At 48.0% G+C, this 25,273-nt stretch overlaps 2 protein-coding genes across 2 annotated transcripts in view; both read left to right on the top strand.

Moving 5' to 3' along the window:
- The window catches only part of LOC102556395 (uncharacterized), an 85,627-nt gene extending 81,750 nt beyond the window's left edge, over nt 1-3,877 (top strand). The window contains exons 4-7 of the mRNA XM_087575016.1: nt 2,509-2,531; nt 3,007-3,090; nt 3,232-3,421; nt 3,591-3,877. Of these exons, the coding sequence (XP_087431142.1) occupies nt 2,509-2,531; nt 3,007-3,090; nt 3,232-3,421; nt 3,591-3,692 (399 nt within the window). The 3' untranslated portion in view covers nt 3,693-3,877. The remainder of the gene's footprint in view (nt 1-2,508; nt 2,532-3,006; nt 3,091-3,231; nt 3,422-3,590) is intronic.
- An 11,063-nt stretch (nt 3,878-14,940) lies between these two features.
- On the top strand, nt 14,941-18,599 carry LOC148003072 (transmembrane protein 92-like). Its single transcript, XM_087575171.1, has 4 exons — nt 14,941-15,021; nt 17,624-17,646; nt 18,122-18,205; nt 18,347-18,599. Exons 1-4 carry the CDS (start codon nt 14,941-14,943, stop codon nt 18,597-18,599), a joined length of 441 nt encoding a protein of 146 aa, XP_087431297.1.
- Nucleotides 18,600-25,273: the final 6,674 nt, after the last annotated feature.

Here is a 25,273-nt window from a genome sequence, read left to right as displayed (position 1 = left end):
GCTTTATCTGGACAGGAATTCCCTTAACCACAGGCATTGGTAACTTCCTTCCTACTCTGTTTGGGGAAAGTGGAAGTAGGGTCCACAAGGAGGCCCTGGGTAAACCTGGGCCCCTATTTTGGGCAGGACTGTGTTGTTAACTGGGAACTGGCTCCAACCACAACCCTGAATAGGGGCTCTGACCCCCGGTTTAGCCTTTGCATGACTCTGAGTCAGGCTGAGGATCCTGAGGTCTTGCTTGTCTGGATTAGGTGTCTCTGCTTCCCTGACCCTGCATGGCTGGTGACCTTGGGATGTAGTTTATTGGTTCACTCTGACTTATCTGCTTGTGTACCAGGGAGGTGGAGGTTCTCTCACTTCTCTAATTAGTTTGAATTTGATCACACAGTCAACATGGCTTCCTAGGCTGGGTGACCTCCTGCTGTGATCTCAGGGAGGCAGGATTGGAGCTCTCTTTCTCTTCAAACTCTTTAAGTGACTTGGGTTGGCAGGTTTTCCTGAGAAGTGGTCAGAAGAAGCCTTTTAAACCTACAATCTTTTGGTTTCTTTTGTTTTTTGACACATGGTTCCTCTAGCTGAGGATATACTAGAACTCGTTAGTCCAGGATGGCCTCAACTCTGTCTCTGCCTCTGGAGTACTGGGATCAAATTTACAATCTTGGTTGATAATATTCTGGGTGGTGGGCCTGAGGTAAGTGACTTCCCAGGTCAGCTCCCCAGAACAGTGCTCATTGGCTGTTTGAAGCCCCTAATTCTCCATCCAAGGCCACGTATGAGTGAACCCAGGTTCAAGACGCTTCCCATCTGGGACCTCCCCATCCTTTTTGACCCTCTCTGCAGATCCAATTACAAGTGTTGTCAAAACACCAATCAGATCTGATAAATCCATGTTTACTAATATTCCGGCTCCCAACCATCCTGATCTGACCACATGGTTAAGGTGGGTCAGGGAATAATCTGGATACAGATTATTAAACCTGTCATTTTTTTTTTTTGACACAGGCTGACACTATGTAGATTGTATTAACTGTGAATTCACTACAGATCTGCATTGGTATCTCACCATTTGAATTAAAAGGAGTGAGAGGCTGGGTCTACCATGCCTGCCTTAAGTGCTGTTTAAATGTAGTTAGCAGAGGAGCCCAGTGGTGTCAGCAGCACACACCTTTATTCCCTGCACTGGGGAGGCCGAGGCAGGTGGATCTGACTCCTAGGCCAGCTTGGTCTACAGAGCCTGTTCCAGGACAGCCAGGGGTGCACAGAGAAACCTTGGCTTGAAAAAAATACAGTCCAAGACAAGACAGTGTTATTTGCACAAGTGGGGAGAGAGGAGAGAAGAGAGAGAGAGAGAGAGAGAGAGAGAGAGAGAGAGAGAGAGAGAGAGAGAGAAGAATGTAAGAATGGAGTAGGAGGGAGGAGGAGGGAGAGACGGGGAGGGAGGGAGGGAGAGAGCGAGAGAAAGGAGCATGTGTATGAGTTCCTGGGCCCTTGTGTCTTCAGCATACTGTACCCATCCTTACCAAAGAACACAGGGACTGTGAACATGGAGAGTAGATGACCCAGGTGTGACTGTCACCTGTCCTTTCCTCTTCTCTTTAACAAGAGAAAGGCTACTGTAAGGATCATTAGAAAAGCCAAGCTGCCTTCCTAGTCTTCATTGGTTGGCGAGGGTAGCTAACCTAGAAACTGTGGAGTTCTCAGATTGGAGGCATGCACCACCACACATGGTGATGGTTTGAAGTGAAGTAGCCAGAGAGGGCAATGCCTTAATACCTGGAGGAAGAGAGTTCTAATTAAGAGCTTACACAGTACTGCTAATGACAGCATGGGATTCTGTATGGAGACCCTGAGCGTCTCAAAATACTCAAGGATACAGGGCAAGGGTTTGCAATGGGGACCTGAGGATGGATAGGACATGAGTGTGTTTAGTGAACTCCCAGAGTGGTGTCGACTGATGACAGTGAGTCAAGGGTGTAGGTGCAACGTGGTGCTTAGGTTGCTTTCTGGGAGTCTCTGAATCTAAGGATCCACTATGGGAAGCTTCATAGGACAATTTCCAAGAGGGAGCCAGTGTTAGGGTGACCATCTTTAATCCAGAAGATGGAGGCAGAGACAAGTAGATCTCTGAATTCCAGGCTAGCCAGGACAAGCCAGGAGACCCTTGCCTGTGTCAATACAAACTTGTTAGGGGGCTCCCTTGCTAAGTCAAGATTTCAAGCCTAGCACTTGGGTAGGCAGAGGTAGGCTTCTGTTTTTGAACCTGGACATGGTAGTTGGAGGGAGGGCCTGTCTGAAAGGATATACTATATCTAGCTTTAGTTCTTATTGAGACATAGTTTCTTGTTTCCTATATGGCCACACCTTGCCTGTGCAGCCATGGAGAGTCCAGCCTTCTCTTGAGTTCTGTACTAAATAGCAAGTACTATTGCCATGCTGAACAAGCACTCTAATATCCCAGACCCAACTCCCAGGCTTTGACCTCTGACCTCTGTCTTTTTCCTCCCACAGACTGTGAATAACTGTGAAGACCTGTAAGTATGGGATGTTGTCGATGATGTCAGTAAAGGCAAGGGGGTCAGGTGTGTGCTCAGATTCGGCCCTGGATAAGGTGACAGACACCTAATTAGAATCACTTTGCTGAAACCACAGCCCCTGTCACCTTACCCAACCATGGGATCTGCAGGTCTGTAACTCTTGCTAATTCCCAACCTTCCATAGGTGGGAGGAGGGAGACAAATGGTCAGTATCGCACTCCTGCCTCCTGTGTAAGATCCTCAGCAGACCAGTCTGCCTGAGGAACAAGGGCACACTACTGCCATGGAGAACTGTGAACCCAGGTCTCAGGTCCATACCCCAATCCCTCCCAGGGAGCCCCAGAGGGATCGGTACCCCCACACACTAAGGGTGACTTGCACTTGAGGGCCTAGGTGTCTAGGAAAGCAGGGACGCTTTGCTTTGAGGCTGCGATGTCATCAGTATCTCCCCATGCTTGTTCGTCCTGACTAGACACTGCCCCAAAGGATTCGGATGCTGTGGGAATGAATGCTGTCAGGAAAGCAAGATCTTGGATCCTGAAAATGACCCCCTCAAGTAAGCACAGGTTCACCCCTCCAGGGCAACATTCACTGAGGGCTGGGTTCACCAGAGAGAGGGTGAGGGTGAGGGAGGGAGGAGGTTGAGCAAGGGAGCATGGCCTCGGCACTTATGACAATACTATGCCCACCTCCCTAGGATCGTGTTCATCACCTTATTGGTCATTATCGTCCTCCTGTGCATCTGTGGCCTTGTGATGTCCAAGTGCAAACGACTACACCATGACCCCAGAGCAGCTGATCATCAGACTCCTCCAGATGCACCCTCCATCGTGCCCCTAGAGAGCATTTGGGTCACCTCCTTGGATCCCCTACCAACCTACAGTCAGGTGGGACTTTCTGTCCCCATACCTAATGTGTTTCATAGCTGGCTGTCCAACCTGCTGAAATAATGCTTTGCAGGCTGAGGGACTATGGACTGGGAAGGGCTCTGCCAACGACATTTGTCCTTTATATAAGCAGACTCCAAATAAAGCAAATGTGCCTCTTCTCCTGCAGGTTGTCCTGAACTCAACACCCACAGAACCACCTCCTCCCTACAGTCTTAGGCCTGAGCGCCCTACAGGCCAGAGGAGAGGGACTCGATATGCAACCATTTGAGCTACGTCACACACAAACCTCTTTCTTGGAGGAAGCCAAAGACCATGGAATGACTGCCCATCCCATCCTGTCATTTGTCCTTTGAATTAATTTATTGATTTTGTATACCACTGTCCCATCCCCTTTTGTCATGGGAACTATCCTGAATCTGTAATCTCTGTCCCAAAATAAAAGCTGTTCAATTTTAATAATTGGCGGAGTCTGTGGTGGATATAAAAAATCATTGGCTGTAGTCTTCAGTCTAGACTGGACAGCTCACTCTGCCATTCTAGAGCAGCGAGGCTGTGCCTGGAAGACAGTGAAGACTGAACTGGTCAGACTCTCTGAGACTTTTTCCTCCATACCTGTGCTGAGAGGATCTCACTGCACCTCTATAGCAATGCAAAAACCACAGGTGCCAAGGTTCTGTCTGGCTGCTGAGTGCTGATGGGGACCTGTTCAGAGGCTAAGGGGACACTTCAGCTTCTTCCAATGGTGACTGACTGACCTGAGCACCTGCTGGGAGGATGGAGAATCCAAGATGTGAAGGAAAGCTTAGACCTTGTGTTTCCTGGGATCTTGGGGGTCAAAAGAAATGAACTGGAAAGACAATACAATTCTACACTATTCCTGTGACATGATTTCCTAGCAGACAAGAACAAGATTAATCATGGGACTTTTAGGGAGTAACAATTTAGAAAACAGCCTTCCAGAGAAGGTAAAGTTGGGAGAAGCCTGGAGAAGCATGAATAGAAATGTGTGGAGTGAGGTCTAGGGAACACTTCTTTTCACCTCCTTTCCTAGAATCCCTTGGATGTAGTGGGGGGCTGACCCCACCTTGTACCTTCTGTTGAGAGTGGGTTCCAGGCACTAATGCTACAGCCCACCCAAGGTGAACTCCTAAAGAGAAGAAGGGTTTGTCCAGAGGCTGAGGTACTGAGGCCATCTTGGAGCTTGGAGTGTCCACAGGCTGTGGAAGGGAATGGAGACAGTTCCTGTTGGAGGTGCCTGGACACCTACTGTTGTCTTTACTGTGGTTCCTGCAGGGGGCTGACGGCCAATGTTTCTCTGCAGACAGACAGCACTAGGGAAACTCACTGCTTAGGTGTGCAGGCAGGGCAGGGGGCTGTCCTGGACTCACTCTGTAGAGCAGGCTGGCTTCCAGTGCGGGATCCTCTGGCTGCCACAGAAGATGGCAAGACAGGGAATCCAGGGACATTCAGGCTCTGAGCGAGAGCAGTAGATGCTGACAAAATGTTACTGTGCAGGGAAAAGAAGTCGTGATGGAGGGAGTGTGGGTAGACAGGTTAGTTTTGATGTGGGAGTCTTTCTAAAGAAGGAGGGACTCCTCAGCCTCCTTCTCCCCCACCATATTGAAGATGGTCTAGGGCTTTCCAATCAGTGCTTGGCCTGCAGAGAATGGCTCTCCTGAAATTCATTGGCTGGAAAATCATGTTTAAAATGTGCATTCATCGGTGTTGTGGGAGGGTCACAGGTCCCCCTGGTGTTTCAGATGGTTATGAACTGCCATGCAGGTGTTGGGAATTGAACTTAAGTACTGACAAGTAGCAGGCATTAATAACCACTGAGCCTTCTCTGCAGGCGTCTGACAGAGTCTTTTCCCACTCAATTTCAGAGGGTTTCGAGAAGTGGGTGAGGGTTTAGAGAAGTCATGGTGTCACAGGTGAGCCTACCCTGTAGCGCTCTAAGCTCAGGTTGATCCACTGAACATCCACTGCTGTTGTTGGCGATCATCTCATATTCCTGGCATCTCCACTATGCTGGGGTCCTCACAATGAAGTAGGCATCACCCATATCCTCTCATAGGCTCTCTTCATGGTGCCAAGCCTCAGTCCCTTTATATGACCTCTTCTGTCCTGGACCATCAACTGCAACTGAAGCTGCACCTTCATCAACGGCCTTCCATGCTCTCTCACAATTCCAAGCCTCAGGTGTTCTTCATGACTGCTTTGTGCCCTCAAAACCAGTACCACCTGGGTGACTCTCACACATTAGCAAGTACAGCTGCAGCATGTGGTACAACCTTGGCTATCCCTGAACACAGCAACTTTGAGCTCACTGGAAATACTTCCCCTCACCTCAGCGACAATGGTCTCTTCTTAATCACAGCTCATTTCTCAGCTCCAGTTAAACAACATCAGTCGTCCCTGTCATCCATTCTGTTTCTATCTGTGAAGCCAGAGCCGCATGGAAGAACCAGCTGAGTTCTGCTGAGCGCCATCAAGACAACGACCCGCTCCCCCATTCCATTCCCAGCGTTCTGTTTCCCATGTCCCACTCTGCCTAAGCTTTGATTTCCTGGAACTTGCTCTGCAGGCTGTCCTGGAACTAATAGATCTGCAGGGCTCAGTCTCCTGTAACCCTGGCTTTCCTGGATCTAACATACGTTATCATAGTAATTTTGAACTCAGCAGAGCTGTGCCTACTTAGTGATGGGATAAAGGTGTGTCACCACGCCCTGCTCTAAACTCTGTTTAAGCACAGAACAACAGAGGCAATTCCAGAGTGTTCTGCTCCTTCTAACTCACCAAGTTGGTAAATCTAAGTTTGCTAACCTCCCAATTCCTCCATTCTCAAATTCCAGCAGGGCCAGCTCCTCTCTACTTCCCTTCCCTGAGCTCTGGCTAGGCTCTAAGCCCTGATCCAGCCCAATTCCAGTGTGTTAACTCTGCATTTATCTAAGCTCCTAGGCCTCTTGCCAGGATGCAGGACTCCTGGGTCCTGGGCACACTCACTCTGAACTTTGGCCTGCTTTCCAACCTGCAAGGAGTAAGCGGCAATGAGGTAAGCAAAAGTCTTTGACTTTGGAGGACTCCATGAGGCAGAGGCTTTCCCTGGAGCCCAATGTCTCAGCCTTACCATGTCTGGAATTCCCTTAACCACTGGCAATCCATAACTTGTTTTCTGATCTGTTCTGGGAAAAAGGAGGGAGGGAACTCTGACGGAGGCCCTTCAGAAATCTGTGCCTGTAATCATGGCAGGATTGTGTTGTTACCTGAGTATTTTTCCCAAGTAGAGCCCTGAATAGAATGTTTAACCCCCGTTTTAGTCTTGATATGTCTTATTAAAGTCTGAGTCAGATTGAGGAACCTGACTTGCTTGTCTGGGTGAGTAGAATTTCCTTCCCTGTTGCCTTAAGGCTCGTGATCTTGGGGTGTAGTTCATTGCCCCTATTAGGCACCTATCTGAGTGTGTCGGAGGGAAGTGGAGGCTACTGGAATGATCTTTACCGAAGCCAAAGCTGCCTTCCTAGTCTTCATTGGATGGCACAGGGTCTGCTTCTAGCTGTCCTAGAAACTGTGGAGTTCTCAGATTGGAGGCATACCCCACCACACATGGCGATGGTTTGAGGTGAAGTAGCAATGCCTTGATAACTGGAGGAAGAGAGTCTGATTAAGACTTTATGCAGTACTGCTTTGGTCAGCATGGGATTCTGTATGGAGACCGTGGGTGTCTCAAAAGACTGAATATTACAAGGCAGGTGTTTCCCACGGGGACCTGAGGATGGATAAGACATGAGTATGTTTAGTGAACTCCCAGAGTTGTCTCTACTGATCACAGTGACTGGTGGGTGTATGGGAAGTGAGGGGCTTAGGTTGTCCCTGGGGGAGGGGAGCTGTGGAGCTAAGGATCCACTAAAGGTGGCTTCATAGGCCAAGTTCCAATGATGTGTGTGGAATCCAAGGGTAGTGGGGCATATCTTTAATTCAGAGGTCTTTGGCAAAGATCTGTAGATCTCCATATTCCTGGGCGAGCCAGGGTAACACGGTGATCCCCTTGCCTGTCTCAATAAGAAACGGGTGAAGGAGCTTCCCTGGTTCTTCAAGCCTTTAATCCCAGCTAGTGAGGGAGCAGAGAGAGGCTGCTGTTGTTGCCCTGGACATGGTAGTTGGAGGGACTGAGATTCTGAGACCCACGGTCTGGAACAGTGTCTGAGCAGAGAGTAGCCCCAGTTCTTTCTGAGGCAGATATTCCTTTACGGTATTAGGCCTCGCCTTGGCTGTGTATCTTGAAGTCCTGCCTTCATTTGAGTTCTGTACTGATGGTCATCAACTCCTGGTTTACCCACATCTACCTGATTCATTGCACCGCTGGACAAGCATTCAGCACCTGAGACCCAAGTCCCAGGCTGTGAACTCTGACCTCTGTCTTTTTCCTTCCGCAGACTGTATACAACTGGGAAGACTTGTAAGTATGGGACGTTGTCGATGATGTCAGTAAAGGCAGTGGGGATTGGTGTGTGCTCAGATTCTGTCCTGGATATGAGGAGAGATATGTAATTCATATCACTTTTAATGAAACCACAGCCCTTATCACCTTGCCAAAGCTTGAGATCTGCTGGTCTGTAACTCCTGCTAATTCCCAAACTTCCATAGGTTGGAGGGGGGAGACAAAAATGATCTGTGTGGCACTCCTGCCTCTCCTGTAATATCCTCAGCAGATCACTCTGCCTGAAGAAAAAGGGCCCCTTACTGCCATGGAGAACTTGACCTCAGGTCTCAGGTCCACAGACCAATTCCTGCCGGTGAACCCAGGATAGATCTGTACCCCACACCCACTGAGGGAGGCTTGCACTTGAGGTCCTAGGTGTCTAGGTAAGCAGGGAACCTTTGGTTTGAGGCACCGATTTCATCAGTATCTCTCCATTCTTGTTTGTCTTCACTAGATACTGCCCCAAAGGATTCGGATGCTGTGACAATGAATGCTGTCAGGAAAGCAAGATCTGGGATCCTGATACTGAATGCTTTAAGTAAGCCCAGGGCTTCATCCACTGAGGGCTGGATTCATTAGAATCAGGGTGGGTTGGAGAATAGAGGAGGTCCAGCAAGGGCACATGGCTTAGGAACTTATGACAATACCATCCCCCACCTCCCTAGCATTGCACTGATCGTCTTTTGGATCATCTTCGCCCTCCTGTGCATCTGTGGCCTTGTGATGTCCAAGTGCAAAGGACTACAGCATGACCTCAGACCAGCAGATCATCAGACTCCTCCAGATGCACCCTCCAAAGATCCTCTAGAGAGCATTTGGGTCACCTCCGTGGATCCCCTACCAACCATTCGTAGTTTGGGTCTTTCTGTCCCAATACCTAATGTGTTTCATAGCCGGCTGTCCAACCTGCTTAAATAATGGTTTGGAGGCTGGGGGACTATAGACTGGGAACGGCTCTGCCCACCATATTTGTCCTTTTTTTACCGAGATATTAAGAAAAACAAATGTGCCCGTTCTCCTGCAGGTTGTTCTGAATTCAACTGGGACTGAAACATGTCCTCCCTACAGCCTCAGGTCTGAGGGACCTACTGGCCAGATGAGAGGGACTCGCTATGGAACCCTTTGAGCTACCTCACACAAAAACCTCTTGGAGGAAGCCAAAGACCATGGAATGACTGCATATCCCATCCTGTCTATTGGGACTACTAGGGAGTAACAATTCAGAAAACAGCCTTCTAGAGAAGGTAAAGTTGGGAGAAAGCCTGGAGAAGCACGAATAGAAATGTGTGGAGTGAGGTCTAGGGAACACTTCTTTTCACCTCCTTTCCTAGAATCCCTTGGATGTAGTGGGGGGCTGACCCCACCTTGTACCTTCTGTTGAGAGTGGGTTCCAGGCATTAGCTACAGCCCACCCAAGGTGAACTCCTAAAGAGAAGAAGGGTTTGTCCAGAGGCTGAGGTACTGAGGCCATCTTGGAGCTTGGAGTGTGCACAGGCTGTGGAAGGGAATGGAGACAGTTCCTGTTGGAGGTGCCTGGACACCTACTGTGGTCTTTACTGTGGTTCCTGCAGGGGGCTGACGGCCAGTGTTTCTCTGCAGACAGACAGCACTAGGGAAACTCACTGCTTAGGTGTGCAGGCAGGGCAGGGGGCTGTCCTGGACTCACTCTGTAGAGCAGGCTGGCTTCAAGTGCGGGATCCTCTGGCTGCCACAGAAGATGGCAAGACAGGGAATCCAGGGACATTCAGGCTCTGAGCGAGAGCAGTAGATGCTGACAAAATGTTACTGTGCAGGGAAAAGAATTCGTGATGGAGGGAGTGTGGGGAGACAGGTGGATGTGGGTGTCTTTCTTTCTTTCTTTCTTTCTTTCTTTCTTTTTTTTTTTTTTTTTGGTTCTTTTTTTCGGATTTGGGGACCGAACCCAGAGACTTGTGCTTCTTAGGCAAGTGCTCTACCCTTGAGCTAAATCCCCAACACCATGGGAGTTTTTCAAAATGAGGAGGGACACCTCAGCCTCCTTCCCCTAAACCATACTGAAGATGGTCTAGGGCTTTCCAATCAGTGCTTGTCCCGCAGTGAGTGGCTCTCCTGAAGTTCATTGGCTGGAATATCATGTTTAAAATGTGCATTCATCGGTGTGAGAGGGTCACAGGTCCCCCTGGTGCTTCAGATGGTTATGTCCTGCCATGTGGGTGTTGGGAATTGAACCTAAGTACTGCCAAGTAGCAGGCATTAATAACCAGTGAGCCCTCTCTCCAGGCCTGTGCGTGAGTCTGTTCCCACTCAGTTTCTACTGTGTCTGAGTGTTTAGAGAAGTCATGGTGTCACAGGTGAGCCTACACTGTAGCCCTCTATGCTCAGGTTGATCCACTCAACAACCACTGCTGTTCTTTGTGATCATCTCATGCTACTGGCATCTCCTATGTGCTGGTGTCCTCACATTGAAGTAGGCGTCACCCATATCCTCTCTTCATTGTGCCAAGCCTCAGTTCCTTTGCATGACCTCTTCTGTCCTGGACCATCAACTGCAACTGAAGCTGCACCTTCATCAATGGCCTTCCATGCTCTCTCACAATTCCAAGCCTCAGGGGTTCTTCATCACTGCTTTGTGCCTTCAAGACCAGTACCACCTGGGTGACTCTCACACATTAGCAAGTACAGCTGCAGCATGTGGTACAACCTTGGCTATCCCTGAACAGAGCAACTTTGAGCTCACTGGAAATACTTCCCCTCACCTCAGCGACAATGGTCTCTTCTTAATCACAGCTAATTTCTCAGCTCCAGTTAAACAACCTCAGTCTTCCCTGTCATCCATTCTGTTTCTATCTGTGAAGCCAGAGCCGCATGGAAGAACCAGCTGAGTTCTGCTGAGCGCCATCAAGACCATCCCCCTGCTGACACGCTCCCCCATTGCATTTTCAGCGTTCTGTTTCCCATGTCCCACTCTGCCTAAGCTTTGATTTCCTGGACCTTGCTCTGCAGGCTGTCCTGGATCTAATAGACCTGCAGGGCTCAGTCTCCTGTAACACTTGTATTAAAGGTGTGTGTTATTATCCCTGGGATTAACCTTTTCTTCACCTAGAGCCTGCTTTGTCCCAGGATGGTCTTGAACTCATGTCCTGGGCCTTTTCTCCTGGGATAAAAGGTGTGTACCACCATGCCTGCATCTACATTTTGCTGTGTAGGATCTTACCCAAAGGTAAACACAAAATTAAATTAAATTATCTTTATCATAGAATTCAGCTCCATAGCACCTCCTGGTGCTCCTTTATTACTCAAAGTGTACATTTTTTTTTTTATTTTTCCTTTTTCAGCTTGCTAAGCTCATTGAAAAGTCTGTTCAGGAGAAATAACCAAAGAACAAAGATTTTGCTGAGACTTCCCATGTCAAAGAAATTTATCTGAGTCTCTTCCTCTGAGCCTGAGATAGACTCCTCAGTCAAGGGCCAAAAGTAGCCACATTCTTCTAAACCAAAACAGTACATAAACAGTATCTAAGACACATGTTGAAATACTTCACTGGAACCTCATGGCCCAAGTCTCAACAAGTCACATCAGTGTCAGTACAAAATTCTTCCATATTCCTACTAGGATGGCCCAATGATCCCCATGTAACACAGTCCAGTGCTTTGGATTTTTAAAGCTCTAAAATCCATATTCATCCAAACAAAGGCATGTTCAGACGTATGACAGCAGTACCCCAGTTCTGGTACCGACTTCTCTGTTAGTTAGGGTTTCACCTCAGGGAACGGACACCATGACCAAGTCACCTCTATAAAGACATTTCACTGGGGCTGGGTAACAGGTTCAGATGTCCAGTTCATATCATGGAGGCAGGAATATGGCAGCCCCAAGGCAGGCATACTGCAAGAAGAATGGAGGACTTCTTCATCTTCATCAGAAACAAGCTGAATAGTAGCTTCAAGCCAGATAGGATGAGGGTCTCCAAGCCAAATGTCACAGCGACACTCCTACTCCAATCTCGACACAGTTTGCAATACTGCCAATCTGGGCCAAGCACATGCCAACCATCACACAAGAAAAACTTTCTGTTATCTCAATACAATTTTAATCTCCTCCCCTCTCCTCTGACACGAATACATGGAGGTTGGATGGATGCCAGATACTCACAGGAAATAACCCCTGTTCCATACTGCCATCAGGGACACGGGTACTAGACACTTCCCTTCATTTCTAGAGCCCACCCACCCCAACCGTCTTGTCAACTACACAGCGTGTCTGGCCTTCTCCTCTTTCATGAGACCTAATTCCAGAGGGGGCTCCCGGTCTGACAGGGTGGCAGGCAGCAGGGAATGAAGGACCACAGAAGTCTCTCTCAGGACACAGACGGACACAGTGGGGCCTGGGCAGAGGCCGGAGGGCCAGAAATCCAACTTAGCAACAATTTTTCTCAAGAGGGCAGAAGTGTGAATGTTGTTGGGAAATATCAGCACTGTCCCAAGGGGGTTCCATCAAGAGGCACACCCACCTCCCCCCTTTTGAATCCCCAGCCTCAGTCTCCAGAGATTTAAAATAGAGACGGGATTCTCTGGGAACAGATCCCAATTGCACTTGGCCTGACTCTGGAAGGTTCTGATTTTGAGCATTAAAGGAAACAAGGGATAATGAGAATCAGAGGCAGATAGTGGGAGAGAGACCACAGGACATTTCCTTGCAGGAGAATGAGGGAGCTGCAGGGTCCCTGAGACACAGTTGGTGATGGAAACAGCAGGACAGCAGAGGGGCCCAAATAGATACCTTTGGAAGTGGCACCCATAAGGACAGTAAAGCTGGAAAAGAAAGACTGGGAGAGAAGTTGAGGCTTGGAGAATCTCTCAGTATGACAAGTAATAAAGGGACCAGAAATAAGGGGAGGCTTCCTAGAAGTTACCTGTATCCCACAGCCAAGTTCCAGAGGACAGGGAACAGGGCATGTGAGATGCACATGGCATTCACAGCAGAGCCTCCAAGGGTCACCTTCCTGTGTCAGCAGACCAGACAGCAACTCAGTCACTGAGTCCTTATTCCTCTTCCTCTAGCCCAGAGGCCACACACATGTCCGTCTTCCACTCTTGTCAGTCATCCTACATCCACCAGTCTGCCTGCTCTCTCGTAAGGTCTCAGAGCATCTCAAGTCATGACCTAAATGCCTGGGCCCACCTAGCTGCTTGCCTATGCTGTTACCTGGTGGCCATATACTCACTCCGTGATTATCTACATGAATCCCACCTGGCCTGCTCATCGCCTTGAGGGCCACCTACTTTTTGGCCACAATGGACAAAGTGCTTAGCCACGATTTTTTCTTCAGACAGAAAGGAAAGATACCAACATCTCCCCACAAATTACAAAACAGAGGGAACACTAATAACCCAGTGATGTGGGGAACGCTGTGCCAAAGTTTTTCTTCCCCAACTCAGGGTCTTTTCCTCCTCTCTTGGTCAAAGCACAAAGGATTGGCACCTTTTATGTGACACATACCCCATTATCCTTCTCCTGCACTGACTTGCCTTTCCCCAGTCTCTGCCTCCTTCCCATCATATGCCTCCCTGTCTCTGGGCAAGGACATCACCATTCAGTGTTGAGAGGATCTCTCCTGTTTTATGTATTGATTTTGATTTCTTCAGACAGGGTTTCTCTGAGTCGCCTTGGTTATCCTCCAACGCCCTCTTGAGAGCAGGCCTGCATTGAGCTCAAAGATCTGCCTACTTTGGCCTCCCACATTCTGGGACTAACGCTGTGTTTCACCACCGCTTTGATTGAATTTAAAATTTTCATTTAAAGGGTATTTTATATGGGATAGATGTGGCACATGTGTTTAATCCCCATCCTCTGGACACCTAAGGGTTGTGTATCTTCAGTTGGAGGCCTGCCTGGCCTACAGAGTGAGTTCCAGGACAAAGAGAGCTACACACAGAAACACTGAATGGAAAAAGTAAAAGAATAATAAGAATTATTTAAATGATAATTTTTCATTCATGCACACCCTCAATTGCTCTCTCCCTCTTCACCTTTTTTTAAAGATTTATTTATTTTTTATATATAACTACACTGTTAACTGTCTTCAGTCATACCAGAAGAGGGCATAAGATCCCATTTCACATAGTTGTGAGCCACCATGTCAACTCAGAGCTTGCCACGATGTCAACTCAGGACCTCTGGAAGAGCACTGAGTGCTCTTGACCACTGAGCCATCTCTCCAGCCCTCTCACTCTCCACCTTTTGTTCTCCCTCTTCCTATCTCTCCATCCCCACTGAGTCACCTGACTGGCCTTAAAGGTTTGTTTTGTTTAAGGTATATTTATGTCATTTTTATTTCTATGAGTATTGATTGGCCTCATGTATGTACACCATATGCATGCATGATGCCCTCAGAGTTCAGAAGATGGGATGATCTAAAAGTAGACTTTCAGATGTTTATGAGCCATCTTCTATGAAGATGCTGGACACAGAATCCAAGTCCAAGGACAGCTGCTCCTAACCCCTGAGTCACCTCCCCAGACATTTCCCCTCCTGACACCCAAAGGGTTTCTGTGTGAAGTCTTGGCTGTCCAGGAACCCCCTCCGTAGCCCAGGCTAGCCTCAGAGATCCACCTCTTTCTGTCCTGAGTGCTGGGGAATTAAAGGCTTGTGCTAACACCACTGGGCTTTTGAAATTTAACCCTGGCTGTCCCGGATCCAATATATTGTAGTTTTGAACTCACAGAGCTGTGCGTGCTTAGAGATGGGATTAAAGGTGTGTGGCTTTGCCCTGCTCTAAACACTATTTAAGCACAGAACAACAGACTAAGTTCTAGAGTGTTCTGCTCCATCCAACTCACCAAATTGGTAAATCAAACTCTCTAACCTCCCAATTCCTCCAACCTCAAACTCAACAAGGCCAGCTCCTCTCTACTTCTCTTCCCTGAGCTCTGGCTAGGCTCTAAGATCTGGTCCAGCCAAACACCACTGCTGGGCCCCATAGGTGGAGAGAAGTTGGTAAGGTCTTGCCCAGTTCCTGGGTCCTTACACATCTAAGCTCATTGGCCCTCCTGCCAGGATGCAGGAAGCCTGGGTCCCAGGAGCCCTCACCATGATCTTCGGAACACTATTCGGATTGCAAGGAGTAAGCTCCAATGAGGTAAGCAGGACTCTGTGACTTTGGAGGACTCTTTGGGGGCAGAGGCTTGCCTTGGAGCCCTGTCTCAGCTTTATCTTGACAGGAATTCCCTTAACAGCAGGCATTGGTAACTTCCTTCCTACTCTGTTTGGGGAAAGTGGAAGTAGGGTCGACAAGGAGGCCCTGGGTAAACCTGGGCCCCTATTTTGGGCAGGACTGTGTTGTTAACTGGGATCTGGCTCCAAGCACAGCCCTGAATAGGGGCTCTGACCCCCGGTTTCGCCTTTGCATGCCTCTGAGTCAGGCTGAGGATCCTGAGGTCTTGCTTGTCTGGATCAGGTGTCTCTGCTTCCCTGACCCTGCATGACATTGTGGTGTAGTTTTTTGGTTCACTCTGACTTATCTGCTTGTGTACCAGGGAGGTGGAGGTTCTCTCACTTCTCTAATTAGTTTGAATTTGATCACACAGTTAACATGGCTTCCTAGGCTGGGTGACCTCCTGCTGTGATCTCAGGGAGGCAGGATTGGAGCTCTCTATCTCTTCAAACTCTTTAAGTGACTTGGGTTGGCAGGTTTTCCTGAGAAGTAGTCAGAAGAAGCCTTTTAAACCTACAATCTTTTGGTTACTTTTGTTTTTTGAGACATGGTTCCTCTAGCTGAGGATATACTAGAACTCGTTAGTCCAGGATGGCCTCAACTCTGCCACTGCCTCTGGAGTACTGGGATCAAATTTACAATCTTGGTTGATAATATTCTGGGTGGTGTGCCTATGGTAAGTGACTTCCCAAGTCAGCTCCCCAGAACAGTGCTCATTGGCTGTTTGAAGCCCCTAATTCTCCATCCAAGGCCACGTATGAGTGAACCCAGGTTCAAGACGATTCCCATCTGGGACCTCCCCATCCTTTTTGACCCTCTCTGCAGATCCAATTACAAGTGTTGTCAAAACACCAATCAGATCTGATAAATCCATGGTTACTAATATTCAGGCTCCCAACCATCCTGATCTGACCACATGGTTAAGGTGGGTCAGGGAATAATCCGGATCCAGATTATTAAACCTGTCATTTTTTTTTTTTGATACAAGCTGACACTATGTAGATTGTACTGACTGTGAATTCACCATAGACCTGCATTGGTATCTCAGCATTGGAATTAAAAGGAGTTACATGCTGGGTCTACCATGCTTGCATTAACTGCTGTTTAAATGTAGTTAGCAGAGGAGCCCAGTGGTGTTAGCAGCACACACCTTTATTCCCTGCACTGGGGAGGCCGAGGCAGGTGGATCTGACTCCTAGGCCAGCTTGGTCTACAGAGTCTGTTCCAGGACAGCCAGGGGTGCACAGAGAAATCTTGACTTGAAAAAAATACAATCCAAGACAAGACAGTGTTATTTGCACAAGTGGGGAGAGTAGCGAGAGGAGAGAGAGAGAGAGAGAGAGAGAGAGAGAGAGAGAGAGAGAGAGAGAGAAGAATGTAAGAATGGAGTACGAGGGAGGAGAAGGGAGACGGGGAGGGAGGGAGGGAGGGAGGGAGGGAGGGAGGGAGGGAGGGAGGGCCCGAGAGAAAGGAGCATGTGTATGAGTTCCTGGGCCCTTGTGTCTTCAGCTTACTGTACCCATCCTTACCAAAGAACACAGGGACTGTGAGCATTGAGAGGAGATGACCCAGCTGTGATTGTCACCTGTCCTTTCCTCTTCTCTTTAACAAGAGAAAGGATATTGTAAGGATCATTAGAAAAGCCAAGCTGCCTTCCTAGTCTTCATTGGTTGACATAGGGTCTACGTCTAGCTACCCTAGAAACTGTGGAGTTCTCAGATTGGAGGCATGCACCACCACACATGGTGATGTTTTGAAGTGAAGTAGCCAGAGAGGGCAATGCCTTAATACCTGGAGGAAGAGAGTTCTAATTAAGAGCTTACACAGTACTGCTAATGACAGCACGGGAATCTGTACCGAGACCCTGAGCGTCTCAAAATACTGAAGGATACAGGGCAAGGGTTTGCAATGGGGACCTGAGGATGGATAGGACATGAGTGTGTTTAGTGAACTCCCAGAGTGGTGTCGACTGATGACAGTGAATCAAGGGTGTAGGTGCAACGTGGTGCTTAGGTTGCTTTCTGGGAGTCTCTGAATCTAAGGATCCACTATGGGAAGCTTCATAGGACAATTTCCAAGAGGGAGCCAGGGTTAGGGTGACCATCTTTAATGCAGAAGTTTGAGGCAGAGACAAGTAGATCTCTGAATTCCAGGCTAGCCAGGACAAGCCAGTAGACCCTTGCCTGTGTCAATACAAACTTGTTAGGGGGCTCCCTTGGTAAGTCAAGATTTTAAGCCTAGCACTTGGGTAGGCAGAGGTAGGCTTCTGTTTTTGAACCTGGACATGGTAGTTGGGAGGGAGGGCCTGTCTGAAACGATATACAATATCTAGCTTTACTTCTTATTGAGACATAGTTTCTTGTTTCCTATATTGCCTCACCTTGTTTGTGCAGCCGTGGATAGTCCAGCCTTCTCTTGAGTTCTGTACTAAGTAGCAAGTACTATTGCCATGCTGAACAAGCACTCTAATATCCCAGACCCAACTCCCAGGCTTTGACCTCTGAACTCTGTCTTTTTCCTCCCACAGACTGTGAATAACTGTGAAGACCTGTAAGTATGGGACATTGTCGATGATGTCAGTAAAGGCAAGGGGGTCAGGTGTGTGCTCAGATTCGGCCCTGGATAAGGTGACAGACACCTAATTAAAATCACTATGCTGAAACCACAGCCCCTGTCACCTTACCCAACCATGGGATCTGCAGGTCTGTAACTCTTGCTAATTCCCAACCTTCCATAGGTGGGAGGGGGGAGACAAATGGTCAGTATCCCACTCCTGCCTCCTGTGTAAGATCCTCAGCAGACCAGTCTGCCTGAGGAACAAGGGCACACTACTGCCATGGAGAACTTTGAACCCAAGTCTCAGGTCCATACCCCAATCCCTCCCAGGGAGCCCCAGAGGGATCTGTACCCCCACACACTAAGGGTGACTTGCACTTGAGGGCCTAGGTGTCTAGGGAAGCAGGGACCCTTTGCTTTGAGGCTGCGATGTCATCAGTATCTCCCCATGCTTGTTCGTCCTGACTAGACACTGCCCCAAAGGATTCAGATGCTGTGGGAATGAATGCTGTCAGGAAAGCAAGATCTTGGATCCTGAAAATGACCCCCTCAAGTAAGCACAGGTTCACCCCTCCAGGGCATCATTCACTGAGGGCTGGGTTCACCAGAGGCAGGGTGAGGGTGAGGGAGGGAGGAGGTTGAGCAAGGGAGCATGGCCTCGGCACTTATGACAATACCATGCCCACCTCCCTAGGATCGTGTTCATCACCTTATTGGTCATTATCGTCCTCCTGTGCATCTGTGGCCTTGTGATGTCCAAGTGCAAACGACTACACCATGACCTCAGAGCAGCTGATCATCAGACTCCTCCAGATGCACCCTCCATCGCACCCCTAGAGAGCATTTGGGTCACCTCCTTGGATCCCCTACCAACCTACAGTCAGGTGGGTCTTTCTGTCCCAATACCTAATGTGTTTCATAGCCGGCTGTCCAACCTGCTGAAATAATGCTTTGCAGGCAGAGGGACCATGGACTGGGAAGGGCTCTGCCAACCACATTTGTTCTTTTTATAAGCAGACTCCAAATAAAGCAAATGTGCCTCTTCTCCTGCAGGTTGTCCTGAACTCAACACGCACAGAACCACCTCCTCCCTACAGTCTCTGGCCTGAGCGCCCTAGAGGCCAGAGGAGAGGGACTCGATATGCAACCATTTGAGCTACGTCACACACAAACCTCTTTCTTGGAGGAAGCCAAAGACCATGGAATGACTGCCTATCCCATTCTGTCATTTGTCCTGTGAATTAATTTATTGATTTGGTATACCACTGTCCCCTCCCGTTTTGTCATGGGAACTATCCTGAATCTGTAATCTCTATCCCAAAATAAAAGCTGTTCAATTTTAATAATTGGCGGAGTCTGTGGTGGATATAAAAAATCATTGGCAGTGGTCTTCAATCTAGACTGGACAGCTCACTTTGCCATTCTAGAGCAGCGAGTCAGTGCCTGGAAGACAGTGAAGACTGAACTGGTCAGCCTCTCTGAGACTTCTTCATCCATACCTGTGCTGAGAGGATCTCACTGCACCTCTATAGCAATGCAAAAACCACAGGTGCCAAGGTTCTGTCTGGCTGCTGAGTGCTGATGGGGACCAGTTCAGAGGCTAAGGGGACACTTCAGCTTCTTCCAATGGTGACTGACTGCCCTGAGCACATGCTGGGAGGATGGAGAATCCAAGATGTGAAGGAAAGCTTAGACCTTGTGTTTCCTGGGATCTTGGGGTCTCAAAAGAAATGAACTGGAAAGACAATACAATTCTACTCTATTCCTGTGACATGATTTCCTACCAGACCAGAACTTGATTAATCATGGGACTATTAGGGAGTAACAATTCAGAAAACAGCCTTCTAGAGAAGGTAAAGTTGGGAGAAAGCCTGGAGAAGCATGAATAGAAATGTGTGGAGTGAGGTCTAGGGAACACTTCTTTTCACCTCCTTTCCTAGAATCCCTTGGATGTAGTGGGGGGCTGACCCCACCTTGTACCTTCTGTTGAGAGTGGGTTCCAGGCATTAGCTACAGCCCACCCAAGGTGAACTCCTAAAGAGAAGAAGGGTTTGTCCAGAGGCTGAGGTAACGGAGGCCATCTTGGAGCTTGGAGTGTGCACAGGCTGTGGAAGGGAATGGAGACAGTTCCTGTTGGAGGGGCCTGGACACCTACTGTGGTCTTTACTGTGGTTCCTGCAGGGGGCTGACGGCCAATGTTTCTCTGCAGACAGACAGCACTAGGGAAACTCACTGCTTAGGTGTGCGGGCAGGGCAGGGGGCTGTCCTGGACTCACTCTGTAGAGCAGGCTGGCTTCAAGTGCGGGATCCTCTGGCTGCCACAGAAGATGGCAAGACAGGGAATCCAGGGACATTCAGGCTCTGAGCGAGAGCAGTAGATGCTGACAAAATGTTACTGTTCAGGAAAAAGATGTCGTGATTGAGGGAGTGTGGGTAGACAGGTTTGTTTTGATGTGGGAGTCTTTCTAAAGGAGGAGGGACACCTCAGGCTCCTTCTCCCCAACCATATTGAAGATGTTCTAGGGCTTTCCAATCAGTGCTTGGCCTGAGAGAGTGGCTCTCCTGAAGTTCAGTGGATGGAAAATCATGTTTAAAATGTGCATTCATCGGTGTGGGAGGGTCACAGGTCCCCCTGGTGTTTCAGATGTTTATGACCTGCCATGCAGGTGTTGGGAATTGAACTTAAGTACTGACAAGTAGCAGGCATTAATAACCACTGACCCCTCTCTCCAGGCCTCTGAGTGAGTCTGTTCCCACTCAGTTTCTACTGTGGCTGAGGGTTTAGAGAAGTCATGGTGTCACAGTTGTGCCTACACTCTAGCGCTCTAAACTCAGGTTGATCCAATCAACAACCACTGCTGTTCTTTGTGATCATCTCATGCTACTGGCATCTCCTATGTGCTGGAGTCCTCACATTGAAGTAGGTGTCACCAATATCCTCTCTTCATGGTGCCAAGCCTCAGTTCCTTTGCATGATCAAGACCATGACCCGCTCGCCCATTGTATTCCCAGCGTTCTGTTTCCCATGTCCCTCTCTGCCTAAGCTTTGATTTCCTGTAACTTGCTCTGTAGACTGTCCTAGAACTCATAGATCTGCTGGGCTCAGTCTACTGTAACGCTTATATTAAAGGTATGTGTTATAATCCCTCGGATTAAGCCTTTCTTCACCTAGAGCCTGCTTTGTCCCAAGATGATCTTGAACTCATGTTCTGGGCATTTTCTCCTGGGATAAAAGGTATGTACCCTGGGGTTGGGGATTTAGCTCAGTGGTAGAGCACTTGCCTATCAAGCGAAAGGCCCTGGGTTCGGTCCCCAGCTCCGGAAAAACCAAAACCAAAACCAAACAAACAACAACAACAAAAAAAGGTGTGTACCACCATGCCTACATCTGCATTTTGCTGGGTAGGATTACCTCAAGTTCAACAGTCAATTCAAGTGAATAATCTTTATCACAGACTTCACCTCCATAGCACTTCCTGGTGCTCATTTAGTACTTGAAGTGTACCTTTTTTTTATTTTATTTTTTCTTTTTCAGCTTGCTAAGCTCATTGAAAAAGCTCTTCAGGAGAAATAACCAAGGAACAAAGACTTTGCTGAGACTTCCTATGTCAAAGAAATTTATCTAAGTCTCTTCTGAGCCTTAGGTAGGCTCTGAGGTCAATGGCCAAAAGTAGCCATATTCTACTAAACCAAAACAGTACATAAACAGTATCTAGGACACATGTTGAAATACTTCACTGAAACCTCATGACCCAAGTCTCAAAAAATCACATCACTCTCAGTACAAAATTCTTCCATATTAATAGTAGGATGCCCATTGATCCCCATTTAAAACAGTCCAGTGCTTTGGATATTTAAAGCTCTAAAACCCATATTCATCCAGACAAAGGCATGTTCAGGTCTAAAACATCAGTACCCCACTTCTGGTACCTACTTCCCTGTTAGTAGGGTTTTACCTCAGCGAACAGACACCATGACCAAGGCAACTCTATAAAGACATTTCACTGGGGCTCGGTAAAGGGTTAAGATGTCCAGTTCCTATCATGAAGGCAGGAATATGGCAGCCCCCAGGCAGGCATACTGCAAGAGGAATGGAGGACTTCTTCATCTTCATCTGAAGTAAGCTGAATAGTAGCTTCAAGCCAGATAGGATGAGGGTCTCCAAGCCAACTGTCACAGTAACACTCCTATTCCTATATCGACACAGTTTGCAATACTGCCAATCTGGGCCAAGCACATGCCAACCATCACACAAGAAAAACTTTCTGTTATCTAAATACAACTTTAATCTCCTCCCGTCTCTTCAGACAACAATACATGGAGGTTGGATGGATGCCAGACACTCACAGGAAATAAGCACCTGCTCCATTCTGCCCATCAGGGACACGGGTACTAGACACTTCCCTTCATTTCTCCAGCCCACCCACCCCAACACTCTTGTCAACTACACAGGGTGTCTGGCCTTCTCCTCTTTCATCAGTCATAATTCCAGGGCGGGCTCCCAGTCTGGCAGGGTGGCAGGCAGCAGGGGATGAAAGACCACAGACGTCTCCCTCAGGACACAGACAGACACAGTGGGCCCTGGGCAGAGGCCAAGGGACAGAAATCCAAGTTAGCACCAATTTCTCTTAAGAGGGCAGAAGTGTGAATGTTGTTGGGAAATATCAGCACTATCCCAAGGGGGTTCCAGTAAGAGGCATACCTACCTCCCCCCTTTTGTGTCCCTAGCCTCAGTCTCCAGAGATTTAAAACAGAGAGGGTATTCTCTGGGAACAGATCCCAATGTACTTGGCCTGACTCTGGAAGGTTCTGATTTGAGCATTCTAGGAAACTAGGGATAATGAGCATCAGAGGCAGATAATGGGAGAGAGACAACAGGACAATTCCTTGCAGGAGAATGAAGTAGTTGCAGGGTCCCTGAGACACAGTTGGTGATGGAAACAGCAGGACAAAAGAGGGGCCCAAATAGATGCCTTTGGAAGTGGCACCCATTAGGACACTAAAGTTGGAAAACAAAGACTGGGAGAGAAGTTGAGGCTTGGAGAATCTCTCAGTATGACGGGTAATAAAGGGACCAGAAATAAGGGGAGGCTTCCTAGAAGTTACCTGTATCCCACTGCCAAGTTACAGAGGACAGGGAACAGGGGATGTGAGATGCACATGGCATTAACAGCAGAGCCTCCAAGGGTCACCTTTCTGTGTCACCAGACCAGACAGCAACTCAGTCACTGAGTCCTTATACCCCTTCCTCTAGCTCAGATGCCACACACATGTCTGTCTTCAACTCTTGTCAGTCACCCTACATCCACCACTCTGCCTGATATCTTGTAAGGTCTCAGAGCCTCTCAAGCCATAACCTAAATGCCTGGGCCCACCTAGTCGCAGGCTTATGCTGTTACCTGGTGGACATATTCTGACTCCATGATTCTGTACATGAATCCCACCTGGCCTGCTCATCACCGTGAGGGACACCAACTTTTTGGGCACAATGGACAAAGTGCTTAGCCACGATTTTTTCTTCAGACAGAAAGGAGAGATACCAACATCTCCCCACAAATTACAAAACAGAGGGAACACTAATAACCCAGTGCTGTGGGGAACGCTGGGCCAAAGTGTTTCTTTCCCAACTCAGGGTCTTTTCCTCCCCTCTTGGTCAAAGCACAAAGGAATGGCACATTTTATGTGACACATACCCCATTATCCTTCTCCTGCAGTGACTTGCCTTTCAACAGTCTCTGCCTCCTTCCCATCATATCCCTCCCTGTCTCTGGGCAAGGACATCACCATTCAGTGTTGAGAGGATCTCTCCTGTTTTATGTATTGATTTTGATTTCTTGAGACAGGGTTTCTCTGAGTAGCCTTGGTTATCCTCCAACTCCCTCTTGAGACCAGGCTAGCATTGAGCTCAAAGATCTGCCTACTTTGGCCTCACACATTCTGGGACTAAAGCTGTGTTTCACCAACCCTTGGATTGAATTTTAAAATTTCATTTAAAGGGTATTTTATATGGCATAGATGTGGCACATGTGTTTAATCCCCATCCTGAACACCTACGGGGTGTGTATCTTCAGTTGGAGGCCTGCCTGGCCTACAGAGCGAGTTCCAGGACAAACAGAGCTACACATAGAAACACTGAATTGAAAAAGTAAAAGAATAATAAGAATTATTTAAGTTATAATTTTTCATTCATGAACACCCTCACTAGCTCTCTCCCTCTTCATCTTTTTGTTTTAAAGATTTATTTATTTTTTATATATAACTACGCTGTTAACTGTCTTCAGTCACACCAGAAGAGGGCATCTGATCCCATTTCACATAGTTTGATCCACCACCTGGTTGCCACGATGTCGACTCTGGACCTGTGGAAGAGCACTGAGTGCTCTTAACCACTGAGCCATCTCTCCAGCCCTCTCCCTCTTCATCTTTTGTTCTCTCTCTTTCTATCTCTCCATCCCTGTCTCTCTCTCTGTTCCTCTCTCTCTCTCTCTCTCTCTCTCTCTCTCTCTCTCTCTCTCTCTCTCTCTGTGTGTGTGTGTGTGTGTGTGGGGGGGGTATCTGTGTGTGTGTGTGTGTGTGTGTGTGTGGGTGTGTGTGTGTGTGTGTCTGTGTCTGTGTCTGTGTCTGTGTGTTTGCAGTCAAGTGCATGGCCTTGACTTTCTCATTTCACTAGAGGGGTCCCAAAGATCTTATTTAGTTTTTTTTTTTTCCTCCACAAAACCCCCTCGAATTCAGTTTTAAAAAGTAGATGGGCGGGCACATGACTTTAATCAGTATATAGAGGGGGCAGAGGCAGGGGGATCTCTATGAACTGGAGGATTAACTGGGCAATGTAGTCAGTTTCAGAAAATCCAGAGCTATTTAGAGATACCCTGTCTCGAAAAGCAAAGTAAAACAAAATTTAGATTATCAGGATTGTATTTCAGCACATTTCCCCACTGAATCCCATGGCTGTCCATAAAAGGTCTGGTTTGGTTTGTTTAAGGTTTATTTATGTCATTTTAATTTGTATGAGTATTTATTGCCCTGATGAGTGTGCATCATATGTATGCCTGATGCCCTCAGAGTTCAGAAGATGGTATGACCTAAAAGTAGACTTTCTGATGATTGTGAGCCATCTTCTATGTAGATGCTGGACACAGAATCCAGGTCCAAGGAGAGCTGCTCTAACCCCTGAGTCACCTCCCCAGACAGTTTCCCCTCCTGATATCCAAAGGGTTTCTGTCTGGAGTGTTGGCTGTCCAGGAACCCCCTCCGCGGACCAGGCTAGCCCCAGAGATCCACCTCTTTCTATGTCCTGAGTGCTGGGGAGTTAAAGACTTGTGCTAATACCATTGGGTTTCTGAAATTTAAACCTGGCTGTCCCGGATCCAACACATTGTATCATAGTAGCTTTGAACTCACAGAACTTTGCCTGCATAGAGATGGGATTAAAGGTGTGTCGCCACGCCCTGCTCTAAACACTATTTAAGCACAGAACAACAGACTAAGTTCCAGAGTGTTCTGCTTCATACAACTCACCAAGTTAGTAAAGCAAATTCTGCTAACCTTCCAATTCCTCCATCCTCAAATTCCAGCAGGGCCAGCTCCTCTCTCCTTCCCTTCCCTGAGCTCTGGCTAGGCT

The sequence above is a fragment of the Rattus norvegicus genome, chromosome 10, assembly GCF_021556685.1.
Source record: "Rattus norvegicus strain SHRSP/BbbUtx chromosome 10, alternate assembly SHRSP_T2T, whole genome shotgun sequence".
NCBI lineage: Eukaryota > Metazoa > Chordata > Mammalia > Rodentia > Muridae > Rattus > Rattus norvegicus.
Note: the sequence above shows the minus strand (reverse complement) of the source record. Positions and strands in the feature narration are given on the sequence as shown.